Raw genomic sequence first — 23780 nt, 5'->3', positions numbered from 1 at the left:
ATCCAGAAAGCCCTAGAAAAATAAGTCAACAGCATAATCATATGTAAAGTATCTTATGTATAGGCTTTCTAAAAACTATGATATAGTAAATATACATACAAAAATCCAAATGTACACTAAACTTACAATAGCAGTTATTCATTAAAGAGAGAGAGAGAGGGAGGAGGGAAAAGAGAGAAGAATTAAAGGGGATAAAGTCAACAGGGGACTTCTGCTTTTTTCTCCTTTATATTTATGCTCTTGGAACATGTGTGGTTACAAGCTCAAGTTTCTCTTTGAGTGATTTTGTGAACATATGAAAGTATATAAAGTGGTCCGATATTAAAAGTACATATACCAGCTAACCCCAGCAGTTCTGGAGGTAGAGGCTTCAATATCAGTTCAAGGTCACCCTTCAGGTCCCACTGGCTTCCATATGAAGTTTGACTTCCTCAGAACTCGTGTTACAAAACAGAGTGATGGTTATTCTGCTTGTCACAGGAGGAAAGAGAAGAAGGAGGTGTGGCCACAAGAAGACAAGTTCGACAGGACAGCCCAGCCTTGATCAACTGGACATCTGTAAAGAATGTTAATTTAGAAGCCAGGCATGGTGGCACATACCTTTACTCCCAGCACTTGGGAGGCAGAGGCAGGAGGATCGTTGTGAGTTCGAGACCAGCCTGGTCTACAAAGCGAGTCCAGGGCAACCAAGGCTAACACAGAGAGACCCTGTCTCAAAAAAAAAAAAACCACACACACACACACACACACACACACACACACAGAATGTTAATTTAGAACATGGCTGTTCTGGCAAGAGATCCCATCCAAAGATCTCCTAGGTCTATGTGATCCGGCTGGAATACAAACATGCCTTTAATCCAGGAGACAGGGGCAAACAGATCTGAGTTCAAGGCCAGCCTGGAATAGAGCAAGTAGCAGGTGCCCTTTGGTCCATTTGAATCTCCTGAGAGAGCTCCAAGTTGCATTTGTGCCCAGCCCTGGCCATTAAAGCCTGGTTGGTCTGGCTCTGCAGCAATGTTGTGGATGTCTCCAGTCCCTGGGGCTGGGGGGAGGGGTGCGCCTCTGCTGCGGTTGGTCCTCCAGAACCCAGACGGCAAGATACACAAAGGCACAGACCTGGGTCCACAGGCAGGAAGACCATGGTTTTCAGTGGCCCCATTAGCTTTCCATCAGACTCCAGGCTCAGGTGTGTGTGTGTGTGTGTGTGTGTGTGTGTGTGTGTGAAATGTTTCCAGACAAGGCCCTTCATGTAGGGAGCACAGATAGTCATGTAGGGGGAGCCTTTACAGCTGCTTCTCTCACTCAAATCTCAGCGTGGCCTAAAGTCTGGTCTCAGGGCATTGCCTGTGTGTACTTGTCATGGGGGGCGGGGTGGAGGAGCAGGCCTGCTTGGTTCTCCTGTGGGGTTTTAGTCCAGTAGAGTTGTGGGAGGAGGCCTGGACCGGGTGACCCCAATATTGCAGGTTTCAGCCTGTTCTCAAAGAAAGCTGTATTCTTCCAGAGTTTTTTTTATAATGTTAATTGGAAACAGCCTAATTAAACATAATCTATTGGATGACACCTGTGAAGACAGTTGTGGGACCTTTACACAAAAGAATATTACTTAGTTTTTCAAAAAATGAAATCATGAATTTAATGCATAAATTGAAGTACGTATCATCATGAGTGTGGTGACCTAGACTCAGAAAGGCAAATAGGGCGTGTGTTTCCTCACTGGTGGATGTTTTCTGTTCATTCTTCCGGAAGCATGCAGAGGTTAGGTATGGAGAGAGGGACTACTGGGGAGCAGAACTGATGCCCCTAGGAAGCCGTTACAGAGTACAGTTATGTGTGTACGAAGGGATGAGTGGGAGGGCCGCGTGGAGTCGCACATATTAAGCAAGGAGTATTTGAGGGGTTGTATAAAAACCTAATACAGTAGAAGCTTCCAAAAATATGTACATCTATGATGCAGTCTTAATGAAATCACGAGAACACTGGCGAAACAGCCCCAGTTGGACATCTCTTGGCACCAACGGACCCTTCCGATAGCAGAAATGGGTTGTCTAATCAAGTTGTTGGCCAAAGAGCTCTGATGTTAACCCACACTGTTGCCAAGTGTATAGGTTGCTCTCCACAAACTCAGAGTAAGGCCCTCTTTCTGAAGACGACCTACACAACTCACTGAACACAGACTCCGAGATGCTGCCTACACAGAGGCTTCGCCCATATGGACTAGTGTTCATGATACTGGGAAGTGCTCTGATCACTACCAAAGGAGAAAGGTGAACACCGACCCAGCTACAAAACCTTCGGTCTACAGTGATGACCTGCCTGCAAGATCAGTGCAACTCCAACCAATACCTGATTGGTTTTTAGGGCCACTCCATGAGAGGGAAACTGTCCCCAACACTGCTGAGGTTGTGGAAGAACCTGGCCCTAGATAGGCCAGGGATCGAGGGGAAAACCCAATACTAGTGTTCTCCTAAAGTAGCATGGCAGTAGAAAGCTCCTGGCGGCATTCTGCTCTGCACTTATATACAAGCGCGTTGCCCAGCCTTCATTAGAGAAGCTTCCTTCTGCAGTAGAAGGGAACAAATACAGCCAACGTCCAGAGATTAAGAGACCTTGGAGCACTCAGTCCTAAATGGGATGTCTCTCAATTCTCTCCCCTCAGGTCTCAGGGATCCCTGAGGATGAGGAGGCTTAAGATTATAAGAGCTGGGTGGGGCATGGAGACTGAGGAGGCCACCTTCTATCTAGCCAGGACCCCTAGTGGAGGGGGGGCGGGGACACCAACCCACCCACAAAACCTTCGACCCAAAATTTACTGTGCCTAGAAGAAGTGCAGGGATCAAGATGAAGCTGAGGTTTAGGGAATGGGCAACCAATGACTGGCCCAACCTGAGACCCACCCGATGCGAGAGAGCCAACCCTTGACACAATTGAAGATGCTCTGCTATGCTTGCAGACAGGAGCCTAGCATAACTATTCTTTGAGAAGCTCCACCCAGCATCTGATTTAAACAGGTGCTGAGACTCACAACCAAACATTAGGGGAGTCTTGTGGAAGTGTGTGGGGAAGGATAGAAAGACACAGAGGGGACAAGAACTCCACAAGAGCAAAAAAACCAGAGTCAACTAACCTAGGCCCATGGGGGCTTATGGAGACTGAACCGCCTACCAAAGAGCATGCATGGACTGGACCTAGGCCTCCTACACATATGTAACGGACAAGTGGAGTGGGGCCTGTCTGTGACATGGACACCATTGCCTGAATTTGGATCACTGTACCCTAGTGGGGCTGCCTGGCCTGGCCTCAGCGGAGGAGAATGGTCTTAGTCCTGATGCAACTCAATATGCTGGGGTGGGTTGAAACCAGGTGGGGGGGGCTCCCCTTTTTCTGAGAAGTGGAGGAGGGAAAGAGGGAAGACAATAGGATGGTGGGACTGGGAGGAGGGAAGGAAGGTGCTCGTTTCGGATGTAATGTGAATAAATAAATAAGCTTGGGGGAAAAAAGATTGTAAGAACAAGAAGGCATGGGAGAATTTAAGAATACAAGGCTTTCTGAACACTGCAGAACCTACAACATAGGAACTCCCAGAGATTGTGTTTGAAAGGGCCTTCAAGCACCTATGGCTGGTGGGGTCCTAGTGCTAGTGGACACTGGACCCCATCCCTAAGCCAGAAGCTATCTCTAGTTGATAAGCACTTGCAAATTAAAAATTAGTTTTCTCCAACAGTCTCACCGAGGATACAAAACTCTCTTAAGGTCAGGCCGTGTGCAGCAGTATGTGTCCAACACATAATGAATTCCATGCCATCTTTGGAGGGTTATTTTTGCTTTTTTTGGTTTTTTGTTTGTTTGTTTCTTAACATCATTTAGATTAAAAAAAAAAACTTTACAGGGCCTTTGTATATATATCACTGCTTCCCATTTTGTGTTTTTATGGGATTCCTGTACAAATGATGTCCCTGAGTTTATATGTTTATTGTGCTTTTTCTTTTGGTCTTTTTCTTCCGTTTGTTTTGTCCTATTCTGATTTGTTTTTGTTATATCTTTTTAATATAATTTTATTATTCTTTAGGTTTCTGCTTAAGGAGATACACTGTACATGCTGATAGGAGGGAATTAGGGAGGATCTCTGAGGAATTGAATGAGGGGAAACTGTAATCAGAATGTACTATAAGAAAAAATAAATAAACAGAAGAACAAAGAGCCAAGGACAGCATACGGACACTTACAGAGTACACTAAGCTGGGGCCATGGGGGATCACAGAGACTGAACCACCACCCAAAGAGCATGCGTGGGCTATATTTAGACCCCCTACACATATGTAGCAGATGTATAGCTTGTTCAATATGTTGGTCTCATAACAATAGGAGCTGGAGCTGTCTCTGACTCTGTTGCCTGCCTTTGGATTCCTTTCCCCTAACTGCGCTGCCTTGTCAGGTCTTAGTGGGAGATGATGGCTTAGATCTAATGAGATACCAGGGTGGTTTGGAACCCTCTCTGAGAAGGAGAGGGGAGACTGGGAGGGGGGTGCAGAGAGAGGAGGGTGGAATTAGGAGGAGCAGAGGGAGGGACTGAGATCAGGCTGTAAAAGTGACTAAATAAATAAAGGGAGGAAAGGTAAAAAAAAAAAAACTTAAGAGCTATTACAAGGCCAATTCTCTGTTTCATGTATTATGAAATAATTTTTAGAGTGACAATTTGTTTAAAAAAATTATCTCATAAAATAGGTTTTAAATTTTGTCTTAACAATAATAATGTTTGATATTAAAGTATACTATAAAATGAATATGATTATAAATAAGTTGAATATAGTATAAAAGTTATTAAATTTTTAAGGTCAAAATTCAAAAGAAGGAGGAGGAGGAAGAAGAGAAGAAGAAGAAGAAGAAGAAGAAGAAGAAGAAGAAGAAGAAGAAGAAGAAGAAGGCAGGTTCTCTGGAAGAATGGCCAGTGTGAATCGGAGGGAGGGCACTACTTGCCCTCTACTGTAAATCACCATCTGGCCTCTCCCCTGCATCCTATCAGTGACCACCAGGCTGGTGTGGTGAACAGTAGCACATTCTTGTCACCATAGAGCTCTGGAGGCAGCGGCTTCAGGACTGAGAGTTTGACAAAGATCAACTAACTGAAGGGGGGAAGGGGGTGGTCACCATCTATGCAACTGTGAGGAAGTTGCCATTTGTGCTAGACTGCTATTTCAAGGTCACCCACACCCCTGTAAGGAACCCTTCACTACGTTCCCATAAATAAGCCCGATAAACTCACCGGTTTATCATCATACCCAAAGCAGACTTGGATATGATCAGTACCTTGGTTTACCATGAGCGCCCTATCTGAGCTGCTTATGTCTCCCCTGGGAAAAATTTACCCATCTCCTCAAGATTCTTCTCACATAAGACCAACAAACCCCAGGGAGCTCTGTCTACACTCCAGTCACTGCAGCCTTGAAAAAGTAAACAGAATGTTGTCTTTACAGTCTTTTACTATAAAATTAACATGTGACCTTTATAGAAAATAAAAGTCATTTATCATTCATTCTGACAGCCTGAAGCATCCCCTTTTTGACATGTTGGTACCAGTCTATTTTATCATCGCTTAGATCACGTGTCCTAACATAATTGTTCTCATGTATCCTGGAATATAAGCAGTTCCTGTGTTGATGCAGTCTCTTAATGACAATAGGTTGGTTAATTTTATTGGCTGTGTGGATCTATAGCAGAGGAATCTTGAGTTGGGAGGTGGTAAGGCATGCGCGTTGTTAGGACAGTCAACCACGGTCTGCTGGTGTCGGGACTCACATAGGTGACTCTGGACCTCCTCTTTAGTATCTACAGCATCCCTTTGACCAGGAGACACTAGATCCTGGCCTCTCTGGTCGCCTTTTCCCAGTCCCAAGCCAAGACAAAAGAGATTAGATGCGGTTCTGGTAATCATGCTCCTCCTCTTCATTCAGAGCTTCGGGATGCTTGAGAAGTGAATAGGTGATGGAGTTCTCGGCCTAGAGGAAGCAGAAATGAGCCATGAGAGCTGCAGAGGGGTGGCGGGGAGAGCAGAGCAGGGGGAGGGAAGGGGACACGGCTGGGCTCACTCACCTCAGTTTTGGCAGGTTCATCATGATCAGGATTGTCTGTGGGTGAAAAAAAAAAGTGATCATCTTGGGCACTGCTGGAAAAGAGGGCCTGGTGTGCTGTCATGGAGGCTGCAAAACTAAAGCGCAAAGCCGAGCTAAGACAAGGCTTGCCAACCCCAACCCAGGCCATCGGGCCACACAGTGCAGCCATACAGCCCTTCCCTGACCATCTTGGGACGCAGCCTTCCCCACTGGCCACGCTGGCAAAGGGAAACAGACGCTTGTTGCATCCTTTTCAGACAATCACTAAACTTCCCTAGCAGCAAATCAGGCAGCTCTGAGGCTCTGGGAAGTTGGAGAATGGGCAAGTGTTTAGATCAGAGTGAAATAAAGTCCAGAGTTTTGCTTGCTACAGACGGTAGGGAGAGAACAAAATGGTCTATTCCATATTGGACAAGTCGAGTTTATTCTTCTTGAAGCACCGAAGAACCGGGTGCTCTGTGTAAAAAGAAAAATAGGGAGAAGAGGGAGAAGGAAAAACAAAAGGAGGAGAGAGAGGGAGGATGGAAGAGGGGGGCAGGGTTCCCTTTGCCAGTATGAAAAGCAGGTCCAGTGTCTATAAAGCAGCATTTTGGGAAGTGGGGGGGGGGGGAGAGGTTGAGACAATGCCTCCAGTCTCTTCACTGGATCCCTGGACACAAAGAGCCCCATTTGCCATCTTCCAAATTCTGCCCCACGACACATTCAGAAACTCCCCCTGCCCTCCATCCCCTTTATACACTTCTTAGGAATCCCAGCAGCTAATGAAACCACCAGCCCCAGCACCAAGCTGCGCAGATGCCTTGTGAATGTGTTTACACCAGAGCGAACAAAGCCAGGCAAGGAAGTGAATCTGGTTGTGACAGACATTTTTTTTTTGTAGACCTGGTTTGATCTTGAGTGTGGATCCACATGGCCCAGCTGAGGAGCATGGGCCTTGCTGAAAGCAGAGCTAAGGGCATGCTATTTTGCACAAGCTCTCATATCTGTTGGCTCTGCTCTGAGTCACACTCCAGCCCCCTGAAGAGGAATCTCAAAGGAACTCTTTTTTCTGCCTATGTCTGCTGTCATGGAAGCCCCTGGAGAAAACACTATTTGCCTTTATGCTCTGTCTTTAACTATAGTCAGGCAATTGCCTGAAATGTTCTCAGTCCTTCTATGTCCTTCCTCCTGCACCAGGGTTGAAAGGTCACTCACTGGCTTTCAAATCTCGGACCCTGAAAGCTTGAGAGGGCATCTAAACCACTCACCCACCAAACCTATTTCTTCAGAGAAGTGACCTCTACCCCGTTATGGGGAGCGATCTACTTCAGACTCAGCTGGATGGAAGGATCAGGCCAATGTTTGATAAACCAGCATTGAGTAAGTGTTAGGGCCACAGGGTGCTCACAAAGTATAACCAATGAATAGCTCTAATCCTCCAGAATTTCCTCAACTCAAAGCTTTTCTCAATATTCTACTAAAAGTTGAGCTGTACTATGCCTAACCCTACTGCTACAGAGGGACAGAGTCCTGAAAAAAAGTCTCCAGGGTCACGTCAAGTCTCCTCTTTTTGTCTTAGGTACCCAGTGGCCTTCATCCTAGGACTGCTAACCCTTTCCTCATATCTAGAGAGATCCTCCTTAGGTCTAAGAGTTAGACTCAGCATTGCCCAAGAGATTTGAGTCCCAGCCATTCTCCCACTGCTCCTCCCTCTCCTGCACCCCCAACTGAACTCACACAAGCTGCTGCTTCCTGGGTCCAGTCCACTTGGAGGCCCTGGGCTGACCGGCACTGGCACTGCGCCCTCAGAGGGCATGCTGTACTCACCTACTTCCTTGGGAAGGGTTTCTCCCATGTCCCTGTGATCAGGGTTTCCTGGGAGAGCTAGGAGGGGCATGTAGGAAGTTAGTAGGATTATGGGGTGAGTCCTAGGTATCAGGACCTCGGACCAGGGTCAGAACAGAGTTAAAAGCAACAGAGGCCTTTCCCTCACGCTGTCCCCCTTCTCTTCCCCACTCCCCAGCTCCCCTGCCCAGGACACTCTACAGGCCATAGTGACTAACCCAAGAGAACTCCAAGGGATGTCACAAAAAAAGCATCTTTCTTGGGCTTGCCCAGTCTTTTAAAGATGTGACTTTTGGTTGGGTGTAGTGGCCTCAGTCTTTTAAGGTGTGACTTTTGGTTGGGTGTGCTGGAGCACACCTTTAATCCCAGCACTCAGGAGACAAAGGCAAGAGGATCTCTTTAGTTTGCCAGCCTGGTCTACATAGGGCTACACAGTGAGACTCTGCCTGCAAGGAAAAAGTGTCTTTCTCTCTGTGTCTCTCAATATTTCCTTATCATCCATATCAGAACTCCTATGAACCAACTGTGAGGTGTGCTGTGAGGTATTAGGTGTTAGTTAGTGTTTTCTTTCTCAATGGCTTCCATTGACCTACCTACTGCATTCCTCATTTCCATGCCTTGACCACAGTTCCTAGAATGTTCTTCTGCTTTACCAAGCTAATGGCTACCTGCAGATGTCACCCTTCAACACAGTGGAGACATCTTATACTTATGTGTTCTTTTTTTTTTTAAAGATTTATTTATTTTCACTTTATGGGAATTGGTGTTTTTTCCCTGCATATATGTCTGTGGGATGATGTTGGATCCCCTGGAGCTAGAGTTACAAACAGGTGTGAATTGCCATGTGGGTGCTGGGAATTGAACTTGCATCCTCTGGAAGAACAGCCAGTGCCCTTAACCACTGAGCCATCTCTACAGCCCCGACTTACACATTCATTACTGTCTGTCAGGCTCTAGTACAAAGGCTTTGGGCTTACTCAGTGTCATAATACTCCTTCCTGTTAGGTCCCAGACTGTTTTTTAATTTCTAGAAAAGAAAAGTGAGGGGCCAAGGTTAAATAACTTACTCAACATTGTATATCTGGTGAGCTGTGAGCCGAGATTTGAACCATAGCAATCTGGTTCCCCACTGTGTATTTCTATTGCTACATCACATTGGCTCCCCCAATGAAACCCTCCCAACTGCTCCAGCCAGGCTTCCTGCCAATGTTTGCATGGGAGATGTCCATTAAAATCTCATGTGTTAAAGGCTTGGTCACCAGATTGGGTAATTGGGAGGAAGCCAAGGCTTTAACGTTATGGGCCTAGTGGGAAGTCTTTGGGTCATCAGAGACATGCTCTTGAAGAAGACTTTGGGATTCCCCAGTCTCCTCCTTGATCTCTTTGCTTACTGGCCGTAAGGTAAGCAGTGCTATCTTGTTGTGTATATCCCGTGTGATATAACTGATTGTTACATGCCCAAAACAATAGGGCCAAAACAAAACAATAACGGACTGAGTCTTACATAGCTGTACTAAAATAAACTTTCATGCTTATTTACTTACTTAAGACAAGATCTTAAACTTGGCCTCCTGAATGCTAAAATTATAAGTACCTGTTACCATGCCTAGCATCTTTTCCTCTTCGTAAGACGATTATCTGAAGTACTTTGTTATAGTCATAGAAAGCTGATCAACACATGAGGTTATAGACCCTTCTCTCTTTTTTATATGTGGGCAAGGTCTTGCTACGTAGCACAGGCTGGCTTCAAACTCATCCTTCAGCCCACGCTAACTTCAGACTCCTTGAAAAAGACCTTCTAACTTATTTATTGTTGGGGAGGGGGGTTGTGGCGCGGTGCACACCATAGCACATCTATGAAGGTCAGAGGGTAACTTTGTGGGATCAGCTCTCCCTTCCCACCTGACCTTGGGTACCAGAGATTGCAGTAGGACCACAGGGCTTATACTGCCAGCACCTGTAGCACCTGAGCCGTGGCCCTGGCCCTGGCCTCAGACTGCCTTTTGCCTTACTGCCCTGGGAATACAGAAATCGGCTACAACCTACAGATCATAATCATGTCTCTATCATTTCATTACTCTAATCACTTCTTATAAGCATCCACGTGTGTGTCCATGTTCCTAACAACGCTGAGAACCAGCTGAGGGCAGAAATGGAACCAAACACTTCAGTACCTAGCACAGTCCATGGCACATCATCCAGTTTGTTCAAGTCTCGTTCAGCAGATGGATTTGTAAATAGATGAATGAGGACGATGAGACTGTATCAACAGCAAATGAGTCTCTAACCCCCAGCTAGCCCCAGCTGAGTAGGAGCTGATAATAAGAGAGACCAGAGAGAGCCACCAACCTGGAGCTTGTTTTCGCTTGAGACAGATCAAGGATACCAGGATAATAACAATGGCCGCTACGGCAATTCCTGTGACAGCAGCGACAATTGTCAGTACTGGTAAAGACCTGCTAGACTTGGGTCCTGGAGAAAACAGACAAAATGACAAGTAATAAGTAATCCATGTGAATCCGCCCCTCCTCCAAAGTGATGCCCCAGTGTTTGTCACCTAGAGTTGCTATGTCTGGGTCACTCATAGGTGTAGTACATTACCCTGAAACCTCATCTGCATAGGTTTCTGTGAACAGACTCCCTCATAACCAAGTGTTTCCACCAAACTTATGAAGGGACACTGGTGACAGAGTAGTAGCAGGAGGGACAGTCCTCAGAGGCAGTGGATAGATCTGAAGCCTCCCAGAGTTGGTGGTGCCACTATGCTGTGGAATGTGCCAGGCCTTCATGATTGATTGACTATTCCACGAGGTACAAGAAGAGGTTACACTTCAACTCTTATGAGTGACCAGGAGCTTGGAGAAGCTATGTACCAATAATAAAGTCCTGTTTTACTGTTGCCTGGCAGCCTTCTCACCCACCACCTGCAAGTGAAGAGCTCTGGGCTGAGCCCACTTGCCATTTGGCAACACCTCCACACCTCTCCCCTTTGCCTCAAAGCCTAGTTTGCTTCTGTGGCATTTCTGCATCTCCATGTGGGGCCTTTGTCTATCTCCTCTTCTCCCTTTCCAACATCTCGACAGAGCCCACATACCTTGCACAGTGATGGTCACAGGCTTGGAACTGTATTCTGACCTTCCTAGACGTGCTCTGCAGTAGTAGTCACCACTGTGACTGTGGTTGGCATTTGAGATGGAGAAGGTATCTTCAAAATGATGAAATTTCACAGATTTTTTATTCTGGTAGAACACAATCTTGTTCAGGTGTTTGTTCATCCAGCTATGGCACCTTAACATGATGGTTTCACCTTCATCAAACATCAGTTTAGGGGTCTGGAGCACCAGCCAGTCTGGAAGACACAAAAGGACCCTAGTATTCAGAGGGCCTTGGCTCAGCTCTGAGACCCAGGTCATGCTTCCTGGTAGAATATGGTCTGCTAAGGGAAAAAGCTTTAGTTTAACATAAGAAAAATTTTTTTTGTGCTTGTTCTTGTTGTTGTTTTGTTTTGTTTTGCTTTTCCAGACAGGGTTTCTCCGTGTAGACCTGGTAGTCCTAGAACGCTCGTTGTGGACTCTGCCGGCCTCAAATTTACCTGATCCACCTGCCTCTGCCTCCCAGGGTCTGGCATTAAAAGCTTGCACCACCATCTACTGTGTTGTGATAATGGTTAATGGCACACAGCGTATCTGGTATAAGGAAGTTTATTTGGGAGAAGGGAAGGGGAGAGGAGTTAGGGCCTCTAAGAGGAGGGACAGAGGCAGATGGTTGATTGGACACATAGACAGACAGACAGACAAACAGACAGGGGCAGAACTATGAGGGCAGAGAAGGACAGAGGTGGGGAGGGGAGGGAAAGTTGGGGTGGTGGGGGTCCTTATATCCTGCACACACCTGATAGGTACCTGGCGGTGGTGGCAGATGATGACATAAGCGGTTCCTAGGCCCCTCGAGGCAGGTTAGTGCCACCGCCTGTGCACTAACAGCCTGGCCTGCATTAGACAATCTTGGTCTCTGGTTCTAGCCCCAACCATTTGTAAGCTCTTCAATCTTGGGCAAGTAACTTAACTCTCCTGGGCCTCGCTTTCCTCATCTACGAGAATGGGCGTGATTAGATTTTGCGGCTACAGCAGTCCTTGATGTGCCACAGGTTTCCAAGATACATCCCTGTTCCCTTCCTCCCCTGAGAGGGGGCAGCTGCTGCCCAGGGCCATCAGTAAGAACCAAAGAGACGGGATGCAATCTCTTCCCAGCAGGGAAGCCAAGGACTCCAGTCTGACTGAGGAGACAAAGATGAGGAGGTTCCCGCAGAGCCTTCTGCTTGCGGGATAGTGGGACATCTTGAACCTAGAAAAATGCTGGTACCCTTCATGACTAGTAATAAATGTGGGACTACAGTCCAGCAGGGTCGGGGGCAAATATTAGCTTGCTGTGCTCACACTTTTGAAGAAAAACTGGCATCAGGCGATAGGAGGGAATTAAGTAAAGAGGGGCAGCTGTAGCAGTTGTTAATGCAGTCGCCTGGTGGTTTTTCTGTGGGGGAAAACCTAGTTTTTGCCAGGAACCTTGTAAAAATCACTCAGCAAAGATTTAATAAGCCCTGCCCTGGTTCAGACACTGCAAATACAGACATGGATGAGACATAGACTTTCACCTCAAGTGCCCAATGCTGAAGGAAGAAAAAGAAAGGCAAGGCCACCCAGGACTGCAAGGGCAGGAGTTTGCGGAGGAAAATGCTCATGCTTCCCAGGACCTCCCAAGAGAGGCATTAGCACCCTCAGCTGAACAGAGCTGAGAAAGCTGGACTCAAGGTTTAATAAATTAGCCCCATGGTCTTGGATTCGGTGGCAGGCTGTTGACATTTTTCTGGGTGTCATGAAACAGAAGGGTTTCTGTGAAATTGGGACTTCCTTTTTCTGTCACATTTAGCCATCTGTCTTTGTCCATAAACTTCTCTTGCTCAATAAGCAGCTATTCACACATTCTGAGGAATTTCTCAGGAATTCATATGCCCTGCACATGCACGCTAAGCAAAAGGGCTACTTAAAAGGGAAATGACTGGACAAATGTCCTTTGCAGTGATGCTTCCCAGAAACCAGGCAATCCCTTTTCCTGAAAGCCTTGCAGTAAACAGATCCACCCCAAACCCACCCCCAACTTCCTGGTACCCCAGCTCTTCCTTGCGCCTGCCCCTACTAACCGGAAATCACTCCCAGATGTACAGGGTCGCTGAGGCGAGTCTGCTGCATTCGGCACTGGTATTCTCCACTGTCGTTGACCGTGGCCTTAAATGTGTAGTTGGGCTGGACCTGGCTCGGGATGGATCTCTCATTGTGGAGCCACTGGGTAGAGTAGTTCCCAGGGTTGTGGGTCCCTTCACACTGCAGTGTCACACTGTCATCCTTGAGCACCTGGATCCACGGGGGCTCAAGTTTCACCACAGCCTTGGGAAGATCCGCTGAATTGTGAATTGAGAAGACAGTATGAGGCAAGGGAGACCCAAGACCCTAACCCGGCTCTGAGTCTCAGGTGAAAATGGCACCAGGGTGCAGGACCAGACTCAGGAAGATTCTTCCATTAAATCTTTCCACTTATTCCATCCCATGAGAACTCAGAAGGGATGCATTGATCGTTAGCAGGAGTAGAGCAAGAGAGAAGATGGGAGGGAGCAGAGGAGACACCCCAGAAATCCATATCTCTTACCAAGATATATTTCCGTTTCTCTTGTCCCTGCCTCCTGTCACTTACTCCCCTGCATGCAGATGGCTCTCGGCATCAGAAGAACAGGCCTGGCAGCTCTGTGCTGGCTAGTGTTATGTCATCTCAACATACAAACTAGGGCCATCTGAATGGAGGGAAATTCAGTTGAGACAACGCCTCTGTAAGATCCGGCTGTAGGGCATTTTCCTAATTAGTGATTGACAGAGGAGGGCCCAGCCCATGGTGGGTGATGCCACCCCTGGGCTGTGTGCTCCTGGGTTCTGTAAGAAGGCAGGCTGGGCAAGCCATGGGGAGCAAGCCAGGAAGCAGTACCCCTCCGTGGCCTCTGCATCAGCTCCTGCCTCCAGGTTCCTGCCCTGCTTGAGTTCCTGTCCTGACTTCCTTCAGCCATGAACTGTGCTGTGCAAGTATAAACCAAATAAACCCTTTCCTCCTCAGCTTGCTTTGTGGTCAGGGTGTCTTGTTGCAGCAATAGAAACCCTAACTAAGACAAGCCCTGAGACCCACACAAAGTAGAGGACTTGTCAACGTACCAGACAATCTAGGCAGACAGTGCGGTTTTATATGTGCTTGAATCTTATTTAGAGAGACAGGGTTTCCGGGTCTTCTTTGGTTTTTTTGTTTTGGTTTGGTTTGGTTTTGGTTTTTGGTTTTTGGTTTTAAGGTTTTGGGCACATGGTTTCTCTGTGTAGTCCTGGTTGTTCTGGAACTCACTCTGGAGATAGGACATACTCAAAGCAAAGCCTCCCCAACGCTTGGATTAAAAACACGTGCCCCGCACACACATCTGTGTTTGTGTTTGTTTGTTTTTCTTAATCTAACAAGGCTTTGAAATTTTTTTGATACATAATAAGTAGACTTATTTGCAGGGAACCGTATGACAGACACTTCAGCACATGCACACACTGTGCAATGGTCGGAGTGACCTGCATGTCTGTCACCTCACACATCATCTGTTTGTATTGAGAATGTTCAAGTCCTCTATACTAGCTATTGTAAGATGTACAGTTAACTGCCAGCCACAATTAGCCTTTGGGGTAGTTTAAATGAAAGTGCCCCCTATAGATTCATAGGGAGTGGCACTATTAAGAGGTGTGGCCTTTTTGAGGAAGTGTGTCACAGGTGTGGACTTTGGGTTTTCAGATTCTCAAGCCAGACCCAGCAGCTCACACTTTTCCTGCTGCCTACAGCTGCAGATGTAGAACTCTCAGCTACCTCTCCCCCACTGCACCATGTCTGCCTGCACAATGCCTTGCTTCCCACCATGGCGTTAATGGGCCAAGCCTCTGAATTGTAAGCCAGCCCCAATGAAATGTTCTCCTTTATAAGAGCTGCTGTGGTTGTGGTGTCTCTTCACAGCAATAGAAACCCTAACAGTAGATACCCTTCTCGCTACAGCACATTAGAACTTAACCCTCCTCTCTGACTCTGTGCCTGCCCCCACCAACCATTCCGTCTCCGTCATCACCCCCTCCTCCACCCTTCCAAGGCTCTGTCATTTACTCTCTGCTTCTTTGAGCTCTGCTTCCAGAAGCTCTCAGCTTCACCTGGAGAGTGGAAGGCAGTTGAGAACAAGAGCTCTCATCCTGTGTGCTGGTTATCCACACCTCACTGGAACAGAGCTAGAAGCGCCCAGACACTAGGGAGCCATGGTTTCTGACCACCTGGCTCCCCAGGCAGAGGGAAAGAGGAGAGAGCAGGGTGCCTTCTGGGAACAGTGGCGCTTTCCTGGTCCTGACTTGGTCCTGAGCTTGGTGGCAGGGGCATGCGGAATATTTCCACAGACCACAGGGAGGAGAGGGAGGTGCTACATAGGAGAGTAGGAAGACAGAAAACAGAACCGAGGACTTACCATGTGTCCCAGCGACAAGATCTGTAAGAAAGGAAACAGACATCAACCAGGGCCCAGGCTTCCACAGGCAGACGTGCCTGCCCAGACCCGAGCCCCCTTCATCCCCACAGCCCAACGCTCATGACATGGCCCTGCCCTGGGACTGCCTGCGTGAAGTGCACTTTCAGAAACACTTAAGCGCCTTCCTCTGGGACACCTGTGTTGTGACATTTTCATTTGGCTGAGCGCCTTTGACTGAGGAGGTCCCTGTGGAAGCTCACATATGATGTGTGTTTCAGTACATCAGACTTTGCCAAGGTCCATCTTGAGAGCAGGGTTGTCCTTTTGTGGGGAGGAACTACAGACTACACAGGTAATCCATAATCTTTACTGAAAAATAGGAATTACTCATGTCAAGATATTACCATCTAGTATATGTGTCCTTAGAATTTCCCCACAAAAACTTGTGTGTGTGTGTGTGTGTGTGTGTGTGTGTGTATTTGTGTAATGTTTGTATACAGATAAAAAGCAAAGAGGCCATACCAGAATAGTGTTTTATGTTGTAATTTTAGCAATTGTGCCCTATCCTACAATTTGACATTCCTATGATTTTATTTCACATCACCATTGCTTCACTTTTTTTTTTTCTGAGAAAAGGTTTCTCTGTGTAGCCTTGGCTATCCTAGTCTCACTTTGTAGACCAGGCTGGCCTTGAACTCACAGAGATCCAATTGCCTCTGTCTTCCCACTGTTAGGATTAAAGGCGTGCACCATCACACCTGCCTTCTTTGCTTAACACTTAAGTTTTTGCTGCTAGAAAAATCTGATAAAAGGAAGAAACTACAAAAGGACACTGTAGGGCTGGAAGACCCTCAGCAGCTAGGAGCACAGGCTGCTCTTCCAGAGGACCTGGGTTGAGTCCCAGCACCTACACAGTGGCTCACAGACATCTCTACCTTCAGCTCCAGGCACCTGACATCCTCTACTGGACTCCTCGGGTACCAGGCATACACATGGTGCACAGACACACATGCAAAGAAAATACTCATTTGTGAAAACTAAAAGTTAAAGTAAAAGTATACTGGTATACTGTGGTAGCACATGGAAGGATACATGGTAAGGCAAAGGGCTTCCCAAGTAGAAGTCAAGCATGGGACAGGACGGCTGAATGGAGGGATGGAGACATGGATGGAGGGACGGAGACATGGATGGAGGGATGGAGACATGGATGGAGGGACGGAGACGTGGATGGAGGGATGGAGACATGGATGGAGGGACGGAGACATGGATGGAGGGATGGAGACATGGATGGAGGGATGGAGACATGGATGGAGGGACGGAGACATGGATGGAGGGACGGAGACATGGATGGAGGGATGGAGACATGGATGGAGGGATGGAGACATGGATGGAGGGATGGAGACATGGATGGAGGGACGGAGACATGGATGGAGAGATGGAGACATGGATGGAGGGATGGAGACATGGATAGAGGGATGGAGACATGAATGGAGGGATGGAGACATGGATGGAGGGACGGAGACATGGATGGAGGGATGGAGACATGGATGGAGGGACGGAGACATGGATGGAGGGACGGAGACATGGATGGAGGGACAGAGACATGAATGGAGAGATGGAGACATGGATGGAGGGACGGAGACATGGATGGAGGGATGGAGACATGGATGGAGGGATGGAGACATAGATGGAGGGACGGAGACATGGATGGAGGGACGGAGACATGGATGGAGGGATGGAGACATGGATGGAGGGATGGAGACATGGATGGAGGGATGGAGACGTGGATGGAGGGATGGAGACATGGATGGAGGGACGGAGACATGGATGGAGGGATGGAGACATGGATGGAGGGATGGAGACATGGATGGAGGGACGGAGACATGGATGGAGGGATGGAGACATGGATGGAGGGACGGAGACATGGATGGAGGGACGGAGACATGGATGGAGGGACGGAGACATGGATGGAGGGACGGAGACATGGATGGAGGGATGGAGACATGGATGGAGGGACGGAGACATGGATGGAGGGACGGAGACATGGATGGAGGGACGGAGACATGGATGGAGGGACGGAGACATGGATGGAGGGACGGAGACATGGATGGAGGGACGGAGACATGGATGGAGGGACGGAGACATGGATGGAGGGATGGAGACATGGATGGAGGGACGGAGACATGGATGGAGGGACGGAGACATGGATGGAGGGATGGAGACATGGATGGAGGGATGGAGACATGGATGGAGGGATGGAGACATGGATGGAGGGATGGAGACATGGATGGAGGGACGGAGACATGGATGGAGGGACGGAGACATGGATGGAGGGATGGAGACATAGATGGAGGGATGGAGACATGGATGGAGGGACGGAGACATGGATGGAGGGATGGAGACATGGATGGAGGGATGGAGACATGGATGGAGGGATGGAGACATGGATGGAGGGATGGAGACATGGATGGAGGGATGGAGACATGGATGGAGGGACGGAGACATGGATGGAGGGACGGGGACATGGATGGAGGGATGGAGACATGGATGGAGGGATGGAGACATGGATGGAGGGATGGAGACATGGATGGAGGGACGGAGACATGGATGGAGGGATGGAGACATGGATGGAGGGATGGAGACATGGATGGAGGGATGGAGAGTATGGACAAATGCTACAGAAGTTTGGAGGAGGAAGACACTCTAGGGCTTTGTATTTGGCTGCATTTAGTCTAAGAGGGAAAATGAGAAAGTGGAGTTTGTCATGCAGCTTCAAGTATTGTATAACTGTGACAAACAGAGAAGGAATATTCCCTAAGAAAGATTGATGGATACTTGTCAACAGTCATTGCAAGTTGCAGCCTGACTGCTGCTTTGGTCTCTTTAAAAAGAAAAAGAAAAAGAAACACCCTCAGTAAGGAGAACAATGCTGACAATGGAAGTGGATGGCAGCTTAACTTAAGAGGTAAGACCCACCCTGCATATGAGTATCCTCACCCAGCGGGCTGGGACCCTGGCCCAAATACACCAGAGAAAAGGAGGAAGCCAGCTGTGTCCTAGCATCTGTCTCTCCCTGTTTCCTAACCTTGGGTGTGAGGTGACCAGCCAAGGCACCTGTCACCATGCCTTCACACCACAATGCCCTCGAATGATATGCCAAAATAAACCCTTTCTTATGGTGCTTTTGCCTGGTGTTTTATCAAAGAAACAAGAAAAGTAATTAAGACAACTGATGTACAGTGACCTTGCAGAGGTAACTTTACTTTTCTCTGCTTTTCCCTTGCTTATAAATGGAAGTGATGGCAGCAATCCCCCTGCCTTCAATTGTTGAAAGGATTAGGTGATGATCCAGGCAAGGGATACCTTTTAAATTGTCATAAGCAAATGTCCAATGTTTGCTGTTTATTTCAGTAAACAACAAGCCACTCATTTTGGAGCTGAGAATGCTGTGTCAGACTAATTGGGACAGAGGAAGTACCAGAGATTAGTAAGAGAAAGATGGTTAACAGTGGCCTAGAATGCATGTTAGTGGCCTGTGCAACATCCAGCTTCTTCATTCCTTGACTCATCTGCAGTGAATCTTCTCATACAGTTTAGCCACACAGGCCCATGTTACACCTCAAGGCCTTGTCATCATCACTGCAAACCACACCAACTTCAAACCCACAAAATCCAATGTTCCAGGCTTCAGTCCCAATCCTCCATCTCCCCCTCCTTTCCTCTATTTGCCCAAGTATATGTGGCAAATGATCATCTCACTACTCTTTTTTTTAATCTTTCCACTGTCCACCTCTAAGTCCACATTTGCCTTTGTGCATGCCCATGTGTGTGCACACACATCTCCATCACCTTATTGCAAATCCCTTTATCTTTTTGTTGCTGTTGTTGTTGTTGTTGAGACAAGGTCCCATGTAGGCCAGGCTGGCTGCAAACTTGTCATATGGCCCATGTTGACTTTGAACTCCAGTTCTTCCTCCCTCTACTTCCCAAATACTATAGATGGATCCCTTAACTTATTTACCTTTTGACCCCATCAATGTATCTATGCTCCCCTATGACCTTGCTTGCTCATCTCTATTGGCAATAGGAAGTAAAGAAGGCTCAAATGTGAGAGACACTTAAGATGCAGCACTGAAGAAAAATTGGCATTTAATGAAGCATGAGATTGATAAAAGTGGACCAGGGAAAAGTGGCTTTGCTCATACAAATGGAAATATTAGAAAGATAAGAAAATGTGTAAGGAAATGATGCTAAATTGAATCTTGAATAAAAAAAAATTGTTTCTGGGCTGACAAATCTTATTATAGGTATCTAATCAACACACAGGGAAATTAAAGTATACAGAGGAAGGAAGGACAAGTAAGTTCGGGCACTAGTGACATAGAAGTAATAGTTAAAACCCCTGAATATGTAGGATTGGCAAGGGGGATAGTACAGTGCATGAAAAAGAGAGAGAGAAGAAAAAAAAAAACCCAAAGAGATGCGGAATGGAGAAGCCATGATTTACATTCATTCTATATCCAATTGACAGCATTGACAATTATGTTCGTGTCTAATGTACTCATTGGAAGGAAGACAAATACCTTGTCTTTTAAGTCAGGAAATTTGCCTGTTTTGTTCACTGGCGTGACCCCAACCCAGAACAGTATGTGGCATAAAGAACTTTAGGGATCAGCAGAGTTGGGCGGTTGTGCCGCACACCGTTAATCCCAGTACCTGGGAGGCAGAGGCAGGCGGATCTCTGTGAGTTTGAGGACAGCCTGGCCCACAAAGGGAGTCTAAGACAGCCAGGACTACACTGAGAAACTCTGTCTTGGGGAAAAAAAAAAAGAATCAGCAGAAATACAGGTAAGAAAAGCCAAGTGTAGTGACCACACAACCTACTTGAGGAAAATCCATTGTGGGTGAAGCGGGAACTTGCTGAGCCGGGCAGTACTGGAGCTTTATTGTGAGACAGTGGGGCACACTGAAGGTACTTAGAAAGCTGTACGCCTCCGTGTAGAGGTACTGGAAGATTCTATAGCTACACAAGACCCAAGTCAGGACCAACCAAGACATAGTGAGAGGGTGTTATAAAATGGAATCAAGCGATGAAGTCTCAAGTGTGGAGGCCCAGAGAAGAATGGGGGAAAATGGAGATTTCCCAAAGGGAAATGGAAGAGTCTTCACCAGGTGATTGATAGCTGTACAGCACAAATAGAAAGGCATATTGTATTGCCTCTCTAAGACTAAGCCTTCCTGTGTGAAAATGGAGCTATCCGGTGTCACTTTCATAGTACTTGTAGCAAAATAGTCTCTCTTCCATACCTCTCTCGCTGGTAGCCACATGCCACAAACCCTGACAACTGAGGTCCCTGGGCACTGACCAGATTTCACTATGAGTCATAGCAAGTAACCTGGGGCAGGGGCTGGAGGTGGCTGTGCGCCTTCTTCTCAGCAGTGTGGGTAGAAGCCCCAGGAACTGAGCTTAGAAGATGGTCCTGCATCAGAACTCCCTTACTGCGCTTCACTCAGATCCTTCTAATCACCCAGCCCCATCCGTTTCTGTCCTCTGGTCCACAGATGAGACCAGGACCAGAAAACCTTCCTCCATCTCAGCCTATGCCCCTGACCCTCACTTCCTTACTAAGCAGGGCCGAGACCAAGTGCCATGGTCGATGCGATGGAGGAGGCACCGGAGAGTTCCCTGGCCGCACAACAACTCCAGACTTGGCCCTGTTTGTGATACTCTGAACCCAAGCTTCCAGGACAACCCAGACCTTCCTATGCCTTTCCTTATACAATAAAGGGGGCGAGGGTTCCTCCCATGGATAGAGTGGCGTCATGGGCACACAGCATTTCCATGGCACCCCCTCAAATGCGTGTTAGAGCTTCCTCCCAACCCTTGTCTAAAGCAGTACTAGACATCTTGCCTAAGAGTTGGTCCTGTGTGAATCACAAATTCAAAGAGAAACTGGTGGTCTAATTTATTACTCAAGTCTAGGACACTAGATTTCAGTCAGAGAAGGTTCTGATGGAGAGGGCGGCAGTGCATCAGGGTCCTGGGTACCGAGTGACAGTAGGTTCTACAGGGGAAGGAGGGAGCGCATCAGTGTCCTGAGTACCAAGTGACAGGAAAACAAGTAACAATAAAACTGTCCTGCCAACTCCGGTTTTCAAAGGCCAGCCAGCTTAAAGTCACAGTCCCCTTAACAGCCCACTACCTACTCCTGTTTCTGCTGACACGCTTCCTGTGCCACCTTCATCCCTACACAAGTCCCACCCCAGCCCAGGTGTCCTCACCCCTGCCTCCCTTCTGGAGGTCCTGACTTACTTAGCACAGCTGTCCACAGGAGCATATGGCACAAAGTCCGTGAGAGCACATGGGCCGTCCAGTTGTTCTCCATGGGGAGAGGTAAGAAGAGTGAAATTCGCATCATCCCTGAAGCGAGTCAGCTGCAGGCACCGGCTTCTCTCCAGGCTTGGCTGCCTGTACTCAGAGAACTGATAAATTCTGGAGTCCGAATGGGGAAGTGAAAAGAAACGGTCTGTTTAATCACGGGCTCCGCCCCTTCCACCTCTCTTTCATCTGTTCCCTATTAGAAGATTCAGGACTGACCAGAACCAACTGGCTTCAGCTCAAATCACAAAGAGACTTGGAAACTGAGAAGTGACTCCCCTCTGGCTCTGCTGGAGCCTTAGCCGGCCTTTGGTACAGAGAGGGAAGTGGTCACCCAAACTCAGCTCAGAAATCATTTGCCTCGCTCCCCACGGTCCTCAAGAAAGGTGATGGAGGAAGGTGGACAAGCATCTTCGGACACTTCTTCGTTTTGGAGGGCCAGTGTCTGGAATCTGGAAGCCTCTGGAAACTGAGCCAAGGTTCCTGAGACCACCAACCATCATGTGGGTTTCTCTGTTGTCATAGTCCCCAGCTTAGTGTCTGTATCGTGGACCAAAAGCAAGAATATAGGACCAGGACAGCTGTAGGACACTGGCCCTGGGCACTTCCCTCTAGCTGTTCCTCTGTTCATTCGCTGAACATCTCAGTAAGCACCTAGGGAGCATCCCTTGTGCCCTGGTTCTTTTTTTGGGGGGGGGGTGGAGGTGGGGGGATTGGGTTTGTTTGTTTGTTTTTCTCTAGATAGACAGGGTTTCTCTTGTAGTCCTGGCTGTCCTGGGCTCAATTTGTAGACCAGGCTGGCTGGCCTGGAACTCACAGAGATCCCCCTCCCTCTGCTGGGATTAAAGGTGTGTGCCACCACTCCCAGCTTGTGCCCTGATTATTTTTCCCCATCACTATGGCATGGTAAAAGACCATAGGTTTCTAAGTCTGAGCATCAGGGAGCTTCTGAGACCTCTGGCCCTTGGTCTGTAAAATAAAAATCATTTCTACCCACTAAAACACAGTTTCTTGGCTTCCACAGCACTGACATTTGTAGGACACACACACAAAAAAAATTAAGAAGTGTATTGTTATATAATCCAGGCTGACCTGGAACTGGCTGTGTAGCCCAAGGTAGCCTCAGGCTTGGCTCCTCCTACTTCAGCCTCCAGGAGAGGAGGACTGCAGTGTGCACCACTGCAGCAGCTGCCACATAATTCCTGTGAGGGCTTGCCCTGTGCATTGTGGGATGTTTAGTAGCCGGATGTGGCCGAGATATTTCTCAGTAGTGAATGAAAAGAGACCTAAGACTTTGATAAATATTCCCCTGATTAAGGTGTGCAAACCTGTCACTAGTGAAAAACCAGCTGAACCCAAGGTTTTTGGAAAATAGAAAAGGATATGACTGCATCGTGAGTGGATGCTATTTTTGTTTTTCTTGCCTCCTGTCAGCATCCTCTGATGATAGGATGTTCTGGGGTGAGTCTTGGGGTGCTCTTCTGGGGCCTCTTTCTCAAATGCCCTTTCAGGAAGCAAGCTGTAATGCTCAAGGAAATGACATTATAAAACCATCTTAGACTCTGTGGTCTTCAGAAACCTTCACCAGTTCCACCCTATCTACCATGTGACTTGACCACTGGTGCCACCTTACCTCCCCGCCCCACCCCTGACAGCTCCTATCTGATTTTTAACATATGGGCAGAGAGCAATGGCATGACATCAGTACGCTAAAAATATCATTAGATAAGAAAGCATCCTGACTTGCCTTGGGCTTCGACCTCTGCCAGCTGTGCTGAGGTCAGCGACAAGGAGGTCATCACGGTGTCCCCGGGCTGTGCTGCTGGCAGTGGAGGTTAAATGTAAGCTCAGGAGATATCCAGAGGCCTGCCCACCGCCATGCCACACAGTGCTGGTG

At 47.7% G+C, this 23780-nt stretch overlaps 1 protein-coding gene across 2 annotated transcripts; it reads right to left on the bottom strand.

The window, feature by feature from the left end:
* Nucleotides 1-5462: 5462 nt before the first annotated feature.
* On the bottom strand, nucleotides 5463-21997 carry LOC311604035 (low affinity immunoglobulin gamma Fc region receptor II-like). 2 transcript variants are annotated; one of them, XM_084793514.1, is made up of 8 exons: nucleotides 21818-21997; nucleotides 15505-15525; nucleotides 13132-13389; nucleotides 11029-11283; nucleotides 10284-10406; nucleotides 7827-7973; nucleotides 6091-6125; nucleotides 5463-5996 (listed from the first exon to the last, which is right to left on the bottom strand). In XM_084793514.1, the coding sequence occupies exons 1-8, from the start codon at nucleotides 21921-21923 to the stop codon at nucleotides 5910-5912; spliced, it is 1032 nt and encodes a 343-aa protein (XP_084649640.1). In that variant the 5' UTR covers nucleotides 21924-21997; the 3' UTR covers nucleotides 5463-5909. The 2 variants fall into 2 exon arrangements, with proteins under 2 accessions (XP_084649640.1, XP_084649641.1); XM_084793515.1 differs by lacking the exon at nucleotides 7827-7973.
* Nucleotides 21998-23780: the final 1783 nt, after the last annotated feature.

Source organism: Acomys minous (assembly GCF_964271855.1).
Source record: "Acomys minous genome assembly, chromosome: 1".
NCBI lineage: Eukaryota > Metazoa > Chordata > Mammalia > Rodentia > Muridae > Acomys > Acomys minous.
Note: the sequence above shows the minus strand (reverse complement) of the source record. Positions and strands in the feature narration are given on the sequence as shown.